The 9,671-nt window shown below is 46.0% G+C and overlaps 1 protein-coding gene across 1 annotated transcript; it reads left to right on the forward strand.

Annotated features, from left to right (window-relative positions):
- Positions 1–3,120: 3,120 nt before the first annotated feature.
- LOC117193920 lies at positions 3,121–8,968 on the forward strand. Its single transcript, XM_033398588.1, has 2 exons — positions 3,121–3,262; positions 8,071–8,968. Exons 1-2 carry the CDS (start codon positions 3,121–3,123, stop codon positions 8,655–8,657), a joined length of 729 nt encoding a protein of 242 aa, XP_033254479.1. The 3' UTR covers positions 8,658–8,968.
- Positions 8,969–9,671: the final 703 nt, after the last annotated feature.

Consider the following 9,671-nt stretch of genomic DNA (forward strand, 5'->3'; position numbering starts at 1 on the left):
GATACAAAGAAGCAAAGAAGAGCCGCTTGTGTTTGAACTGCCTCAACAAAGGCCATGAATTGCAGAGGTGCAGGTCAGGACTTTGCAGGCATTGCCAGGCCAAACATCACACGCTACTCCACATTCCATCGGGAACTGGTGCTTCATCTTCCTCTTCACCGGCCGAGGAATCGATCCAGCAAGAGGCCGCGACTGTGCTTCTAGCAAGCGGGTGTTCCAGCCCTTCCCCCTCGATCCAGAAATCTCAGCCTAGCCAGAACCTGTTGCTACCTACTGCCCTCGTCCATGTAACAGATCGTTATGGAGCACTTATCCCATGGCGTGCCATTTTGGATTCTGCATCACAGGCAAACTTTGCAACATCTATACTTGCTGATCAGTTGCAGTTGGATCATCGCTCGTCTTATGTTCACATCTCTGGAATCGGAGATTCCATTCTACCTTCGAGCAAGTCTGTACATATAGTTGTACAATCCCAGGACGCAAGCTATCGAGCTTCCTTCGCTGCAATTGTCACCAACTCAATTACGGAAATGCAGCCTAACATCGGCGTAGACGCAAAGGATTGGCCAATGCCGAATAATCTAAAACTAGCTGATCCTAATTTCTCCAAGCCCCAACGTATCGATCTGTTGATAGGTTCTGGTTTGTTCTTCGATTTAATGTGCGTCGGACAGGTTCGACTATCAGCCCAATTGCCAACATTGCAGGAGACAAAACTTGGTTGGATAGTATCAGGAAGCATTGATAGCTCGGAGAATAAGCGTGCAGCTTTAGCCGCTTTTGAAAATTCCTCGTGCATCTCTATTGACGATTTTCGACCCACAACGCTGGAGTACCAAAACTTAGAGCAGCAATGCAGGAAGCAGCTGCTCGAGTGCCAGGTGCAATTGGAAAAACTGCGATCGGAGAAACAGGAACTGCAGCGCGAACTTTTCCATATATTCAAAACCTACATATCCACGCTAAATGAAATTCAACTTTCAACAATTTCTACATTGCCAAATTTCCTGCCATTCTATACAATTACAGAGGTTCCCGATGATCAAGACGTAATCACGACAAGCCGCCTTCGTAAAGAAGCGCCGATTGCTGCGTTCGACGATCATCCCAGCGTAGCCGCCAGCTGCGCCCAAGCAAGCATCTTCAAGAGGGCCGTTGGAAAAATAGCGGTTCTGCCCCTTCAGGATGGATCTGTTGAAAGCCTTTGCCTTCCAACGGGGGGTGAATGTTCGGAGCAGAACCCAGCCGATTAGCTGCTTGCCAAATAGCACCTAATTCTTGGCCCTCAGCCGCTTATTTTGTTTGTTACTTATGTCTATGTCACTCATTTGTTTGTTAAAGCTTTGCGCTTGCTTGCCCTGCTAAACGCTCTCTGCCAGCTCGCTCTTCGCTATCTCCGCTTTGCGTCTGCCTACCGACGTCGGCCGAGCGAAGCTGCGCTTAGCGATCGGAGCGGCAATGTAAAGGGCAGGCAAGCCACACTTGCAATTTGGATGTCACGCATTAAAGAACATATCGTAATTTTATTTCTGCGCCGAGTTTTGTTTAATTCGAAATAATTAGTCGGCCGATTGGGGATAAAAAACATTATCTCCACACTCACTATATCCCATATTACCCGTCGTGTACAAACAACCGAAGTAACGAAAAATGTAAATGAATTTATGCCAGGAATACCCTGCTTACAATAAGACGAACTTTAATCATTAACTTCACCCCATCTCACGTTATATACGCCTCAGAATCTTCACACACATGCCTATACATGTGCATATACTCGATATACATAAATACCTAGAATTAGAAAATTATGCCAGGAATACCCTGCTTACAATAAGACGACCTTTAATCATTAACTTCACCCCATATCACGTTATATACGCCTCAGAATTCTCATACACATGCATATACATGTACATATATTAGATATAAAGACCTAGCATTAGAAAATTATGCCATCTCCGATTATATTAGTTTTAACCGTTTCTCGAACAAATATATAATGAAATTCAGATAAAGATAAGGTAGAATGAACTCTGTGCCGGCGTGCCGCGATCTAGCTGAAGGGGCCGTCTGAACTTCCAGTTTCGAGGAAGATGGTCATAGGTTGGGTGGGCAAAATGGGCTACCACACTGACATCCGTGGGATAGCAACCGATATCTCCTCCCTTTTTCTCTCCTTTCTCTCTCCTCCTTTTCCTCTCACCCCTTCACCCTCTTTTTCTCTCTCTCTCTCTCTCTCGCTCTCTCCTCTCCTCCTCTCCTCTCTGCCCTATCCTTTTCGAAGCCTTTTTATCTTTTTGATCGTTCTACCGATAGTTTTCTAGCACTGTATCGTCGCAGCACGCTCAAATCTTGGGAAAACAAGAAAATCGTTAAAATTGTCGTGTGATAACGTTGAAAAGTGGAGACGATCGGCACGAGCATGAACTGCAGTGGAAATCAGATAAAGGAGAAGAGGCATTCCTTTCTGACCCCAGATGACAGTCAGCAAGAAGAGGCTCAGTTGACTGGAAGCGACGTAGGCTAGATCCTTCAGTGGAATTGCAGAGCGCGAATGACGAATGTCGACCGCCTGACCCTGCGGGAAATACCGCGTTAGTTTTCACACGATCCTATATATCCTATAAGTAAAAGGCTTCTTCGACTCCAGCGCTTTGGAACATAGGTATTCTGCTTTCGAGCGTTACTCTATCCACGATGGAGGGAAGAGATTTATTCAAGAATTACTGACGGTGGTCTTAGAGTTGGCTGTCGAAAGCTGGAAAACAGATAAACCAGGTTTTATTATCGGTTACTGTCCGCTGCCGGCGTCGAACAATCTGGGTACCCACTGTCGAGATCAGTGTTGATCCATGGATGCGAGTCGTGTTAGAACCGAAACGTAAACCTTTCAAAAGAGATATCGGAAAAAAAAAATACCAAGTAGATGGCGGTGCGCGAGCGTCGGTCATAGAGTTCATTCATTATAAGTATTAAAGTTTATTACCGAAATTTGAGGGGAATAAAACAAAGTTAGGAAGAATTATAGTCACGGTCCTCAGTACAGTATTGTTGAGCCAATCACATCAGATATAGATTATAGGAGACGACTGAAACAAGTAGTATTTTCTTGCCATGGGTTTGGACAGATCTCCTGGAAAGGAAGCCCAAGGAGCAGGTGAAGGTGTCAGCCTTGTGTGCGCGCTGTGCCAGAAAGCCATACTGACCACGGATGAGGTATTCCGTTCGGTTTGCGAGCACGAGTTCCATCTTCCCTGTATGAGCACCCATTTAAAGACTAGTAATGTTTGCCCGGTATGTGAAAGCAGGTGTAGAGCTGTAAGCGGGGCGGTGCCGAAGGTAGTAGCGCAAAATACTCGCGCTCAGTCTAAGGAACGTGCAAAAGGGGGAGAAGAAGCGAGTTCATCTAAAAATATAGACCTGGTGGCTATGGAACAGAGATTGCTCGCTTCGCTAAGTAAACGAATGGCAGAGCTGATTCAAAGCTCGGTAGTTGATTCAATGCAACAGTTAACCCGAACCTCAAGTCAGTCCACTGTCACCGCAGCTTTAGACCGTTCTCCAACGCCGTTGTCCGAGCAGTCGCAAGCAACAAGCTATGGAGAGGGAACTGGTCCTGGCCGTAGACAAGCACCCCAAAGCATAGATCAATCGTCACCATTGCGAAGCGGTTCCTCTGATTTATCCCAGAGACCGGACAAAGTGGTCCATATACTTAATGGCTGGAAAATTAAGTTCTCGGGAGTCGGGGTGTCGATAGATAATTATACCCGATACTCAAAATGAGTATTGGGGTATATTAGATTTGCGGTAAAAGTGGATGTGTGTAACGTCCAGAAGGAATCGTTTCCGACCCCATAAAGTATATATATTCTTGATCAGCATCAATAGCCGAGTCGATTGAGCCCTGTCTGTCTGTCCGTCCGTCCGTCTGTCCGTCTGTCCGTCCCCTTCAGCGCCTAGTGCTCAAAGACTATAAGAGCTAGAGCAACGATGTTTTGGATCCAGACTTCTGTGATATGTCACTGCTACAAAAATATTTCAAAACTTCGCCCCGCCCACTTCCGCCCCCACAAAGAACGAAAATCTGTGGCATCCACATTTTTAAAGATACGATAAAACCAAAAACGCAGAATCGTAGAGGATGACTATATGTTTTAGAATGTAAGATCTCAACCAGATCGTATTATTATTATAGCCAGAATCAAGAAAACAATTTCATTCTTTCTCGCTCTGTCTCTCTCTAACACACAGGTTTCATGGTCGGCTTTGCCAATTGCAAAATATGAGTTCAAGGATCTCAGAACCTATAAGAGCCAGAGCAACCAAATTTGGTATCCACACTCCTGTGATATCGGACCTTGACCGTTTCGTGTCCAAATTTCGCCACACCCCCTTTCGCCCCCGCAAAGGACGAAAATCTGGGGCATCCACAAATCTCAGAGACTATTAAGGCTAGAGTAACCAAATTTGGTATCCGCACTTCTGTTAGATCTCACTATAAAACGTATATCTCAGAATTTCGCCCCACCCCCTTCCGCCCCCACAAAGAACGAAAATCTGTTGCATCCACAATATTGCAGATTCGAGAAAACTAAAAACGCAGAATCATAGATAATGACCATATCTATCAGACTGCTGAATCTGGATCATTTTTATACCTAAAAGGAACAAATCAATTTGCAGTGGCTACGCAGCGCCCGACGTCACGCTCAGACTGATTTTCTGTCTCTCTCGCACGCACTCTTTGTCGTGTCGTTTAATATTAGCTGCGTCTGCCGGAGGAGAGCCATACTGACTAAGTATCGGGTATAACTGTAGAGTTGTGGTGTCCGCAGCAACTCACAACGTTCCCCCTCGTTTCATATATAGAGTAGAGGCATTGACCCATCAAACTTTGGAAGGAAATTTTTCCGTGCTTTGCCGGAATGTGAGTGTTTTGTTTGAAGGGAAAGCTAACGAGTTCTACTGGCGACATCATAAGGCTGTAGTTGAAGTTCAATGGGAAGAAAAAGACGAGAAATGACGCCAAGAAAAAGATGACGTTGACATCGAAGAACTGATCCGAAACCGAAAGCAGAAGGCAAGCGAGACTTTCGAAATTTGTCGAAGACGCGAAATCTTCTTAGAGGACGTTAGAACCTCGCATGGGTATGCGAAAACCATGCCTTTTCGGCGAGAGATATCGGAGCTGAAACAGGACGTGGAGGCCCGAGAATATTCAGAGAGTGAGAGGGAGATGGAAGTAGACGCAATTGCATTGATCTGTTGGAATTGTCGGAAGACGGGACACAGATATCAAGATTGTGTTTCTGAACGGGGAATTTTCTGCTATGGCTGTGGTGCTTCTAACACATACAAGCCCAGTTGCGAGAAATGTTCAAAAAACTCCAAGCTCAGCACGCCGAAGTTGCCATTCAAAAAGAAGGCTTCGTGTGTGCTACGCCAGCAAGTCAACAATACCGATTAGAGGCACTTCCACTACCAGTAGTGACCACGATTTACCCAGACCTACAAACAAGCAACGACAGCTCACTGTTGAATTGCACAGACAAAACCAGATTAGACGATTCAGTTACCGGAAATGATTTGTATATAGAGAGAGGGGCAGCAAGATCGCGTAAGGGGAAGCGAATGACTCGGTTTTGGCAAAATGTAAAGATATGCCGGTCAGGAATTAAGCATTTGAGCGCTCTCGCAGACATAAAGAGAGATCCTCGTCCGTTCTTACCAATCCGTCTGCTAGATCGAACCGTCTATGGCTTGTTAGACTCCGGGGCGTCCATCAGCTGTGTTGGAGGCGAGTTGGCTAAGGAAGTGGTCCTTGCCGATGCACCTTACAAACGTATTAATGATAGAGCCAAAACAGCGGATGGTAAGGCTCAGAAGATAGTGGGAAGGATGAGAGTAGACGTGGAATATGGGGACGAGAAGAAGTCTCTTGAGTTATATTTAATTCCTTCGCTCAAACATGATCTGTACCTGGGAATTGACTTTTGGGAGCTGTATGACCTGTTGCCCAGTCAGTTGCGAGTGTCCGAAATAGAGATGTCGAACCAAGAGACAAGCGGGGTTGAACAGCACGAGCTGACGCCGATACAAAAGGATCAGTTATCCAATGAACTGAAGTGTTATCCCTCGTTTGCTCAAGAAGGTTTAGGAAAAACCGACTTGATAACGCATGTTATCGACTTAGGGAACGCCAGCCCAGTGAAACAAATACATTTCCCTGTTTCGCCAGCCGTAGAAAAGGACATGTACTCGGAAATAGACCGAATGATCCAATTGGGAGTAATAGAGGAATCAGACAGCGCTTGGTCCTCGCCAATAGTGTTGGTCTCTAAGCCGGGAAAAATCCGCATCTGTTTGGATTGCCGGAAAGTGAACAGTTTCACGGAAAAGGATGCTTATCCCTTGCCTCAGATTAACGGGATCCTGAGCCGTTTGCCGAAGGCAGAATTCATCTCGAGTCTTGATGTGAAAGATGCGTACTGGCAAGTACCGTTGGACGTAAAGTCCCGGGATAAGACGGCCTTTACAGTCCCTGGACGTCCCCTTTACCAATTTAAAACAATGCCTTTCGGGCTGTGCAACGCCACCAGTACCATGTCACGATTAATGGACAAAATAGTTCCTTGTAACCTTCGAAACGAAGTGTTCATTTACTTAGACGATCTGTTGATAGTTTCTTCGAATTTCGAGCGACATCTGGAAGTACTATTAGAAATGGCCAAGCAGCTCAGGCGAGCGAAATTAACTATCAACATCGGTAAAAGCCATTTCTGCATGCGCCGAGTGAGGTATTTGGGGCACATAATAGGAGACGGAGGAGTCCGAACCGATCCCGACAAGATAAAGGCCATTGCCGACTTCCCAGTACCGAAAAATCTCAGGGGACTGAGAAGCTTTATAGGAATGTGTGGGTGGTATCGTAAGTTCGTACCACATTTTGCGTCACTCGCCTCGCCCTTGACCGACGTCATGACAACCAAGAGGAAGTTTGTGTTTCCAAAGGAAGCCATAGAAGCCTTGAGAAGCCCTGATTTTACGAAACAGTTTTACATCCACTGTGATGCTAGCAAAACAGGAGTAGGGGGAGTTCTGGTGCAGCTGTCGGGACGAATGTCCAATCGCTTATGTCTCGAAAAAACTAAACAAAGCTCAACGAAATTATACCGTAACCGAGCAAGAATGTTTAGCCGCCATAGTATCGCTGAAGAATTTCAGAGCGTACGTGGAGGGACACGAATTCACCGTGATAACGGATCACGCGTCCTTAAAATGGCTCATGTCTAGGATTGCAAAGATACCGTTTTAAAATTGAGCATCGAAAAGGCACACAGAACGTGGTTCCTGATGCCTTGTCGCGGGTTAATGAAGAGATGGTGGCCGCTTTGGAATTACCCGAAGGGTCGCTGGTTGAATCTTGAATCGACAGAATTCAAGTCACCCGAGTATACCGAGTTAGTTAGCCGAGTAGAAACCAACAGGGATAAGCTGCCTGATTTGAAAACTGACGGCGTCTTCGTATTCCGTCGTGCCGAGCACCTGTCTGGAGAGCAAATCCACGACGAGTATGCTTGGAAGCTCTGGGTACCAAAGAGTTTGGTTCCGGATATCCTAAGTCGAGCTCATAATAGGTCGCTAGCTGCTCACGGAGGAATCCACAAAACGATCGAACGCATAAGGCGTCACTACTTTTGGCCAGGTTTGGTTTCGGATGTCAAGGCTTATATCAACTCCTGCGACGTGTGTAAAACGACTAAGGCTCCGAATCGCAATCTCCGACCTCCGTTGGGGAAAGCACCAGAAACCCACCGGTTTTTCCAAAGGCTATTCGTTGATTTTTTGGATCCCAATCCCCGGTCCAGAAGCGGGAATATTGGCATTTTCATTGTGCTCGATCATTTCTCAAAATACGTATTTCTGAAACCGGTGAAGAAAATTAGCGCAGATGTGGTGGTCAAGTACCTAGATGGAGAGTTGTTCATGAAATTTGGTGTACCCGAAACTATCGTATCCGATAATGGATCGCAGTTTCGATCTGAAACCTTCCGAAATCTCTTGACTCAGTTCAAGGTAACGCACACCCTGACGGCAGTCCTCAGGCGAACGCCTCCGAACGGGTGAACCGTTCCGTGATTGCTGGTATCCGGGCGTACATACGACCCGACCAGAAGAACTGGGACGAGTGCTTAAACAGAATAGCGTGTGCGTTGAGATCGGCAAGACATGCCAGCGTAGGAACGACTCCGTATTATTTGGCTTTCGGTCAACACATGATTACAAGTGGTTCGACATATTCGTTATTGAGAAAATTGAACATGCTAGAGGATCGATCGTTGGTGTTCGATAAGCAAGATTCCTTTGAAATAGTACGCCAAAGCGCTGGAAAGCAAATGCAACGAAGTCACAATCTGAACGAGAAGCGATACAACTTACGGTCCAGCGAAGTAGCGTTTGCAGTAGGCCAAGAAGTGTTTAGGAGAAATTTTAAACAAAGTTGTTTTCAGTCCGGCTACAGCGCCAAGTTTGGGCCTGCCTTTGTGAAAGCCCGTGTCCGCAGAAAGATAGGAAATTCCTACTACGAATTGGAAGATTTGCAAGGACGCCTGCTGGGTAACTACCACGCAAAGGACATACGACAGTAATAAGTCGCTTCATGTGGTATCAGCCTAGGAGATGTAACCACCCCTAGTCTGATCTGGTGGAGGGGCTTTGTAGGGGTCATGAATCGACTCAGTATGTGTTGGAAGGCGCCTTGCTGATCAGCTGCCTGGACAGCTGACCGCAGAACGGACAAGTGTAGAAGTCAGCCGAGGTCAGGGTTGCTCAATTTTGACAACCTAGAGGGCGTAACCTCCCCATGCAAGAGTGCATGCAAATGACAAGCGGCCAGATCAAGTTTCCGGCTTCGATCTTTTCCTGTGCGACAATCAAGCCAACAAGACGTGTTTTTATACCCGATACTCAAAATGACTATTGGGGTATATTAGATTTGCGGTAAAAGTGGATGTGTGTAACGTCCAGAAGGAATCGTTTCCGACCCCATAAAGTATATATATTCTTGATCAGCATCAATAGCCGAGTCAATTGAGCCCTGTCTGTCTGTCCGTCTGTCCGTCTGTCCGTCCGTCCGTCTGTCCGTCCCCTTCAGCGCCTAGTGCTCAAAGACTATAAGAGCTAGAGCAACGATGTTTTGGATCCAGACTTCTGTGATATGTCACTGCTACAGAAATATTTCAAAACTTCGCCCCGCCCATTTCCGCCCCCACAAAGAACGAAAATCTGTGGCATCCACATTTTTAAAGATACGATAAAACCAAAAACGCAGAATCGTAGAGGATGACTATATGTTTTAGAATGTAAGATCTCAACCAGATCGTATAATTATTATAGCCAGAATCAAGAAAACAATTTCATTCTTTCTCGCTCTGTCTCTCTCTAACACACAGGTTTCATGGTCGGTTTTGCCAATTGCAAAATATGAGTTCAAGGATCTCAGAACCTATAAGAGCCAGAGCAACCAAATTTGGTATCCACACTCCTGTGATATCGGACCTTGACCGTTTCGTGTCCAAATTTCGCCACATCCCCTTCCGCCCCCGCAAAGGACGAAAATCTGTTGAATCCACAATATTGCACATTTGAGAAAACTAAAAACG

The sequence above is a fragment of the Drosophila miranda genome (assembly GCF_003369915.1).
Source record: "Drosophila miranda strain MSH22 chromosome Y unlocalized genomic scaffold, D.miranda_PacBio2.1 Contig_Y2_pilon, whole genome shotgun sequence".
NCBI lineage: Eukaryota > Metazoa > Arthropoda > Insecta > Diptera > Drosophilidae > Drosophila > Drosophila miranda.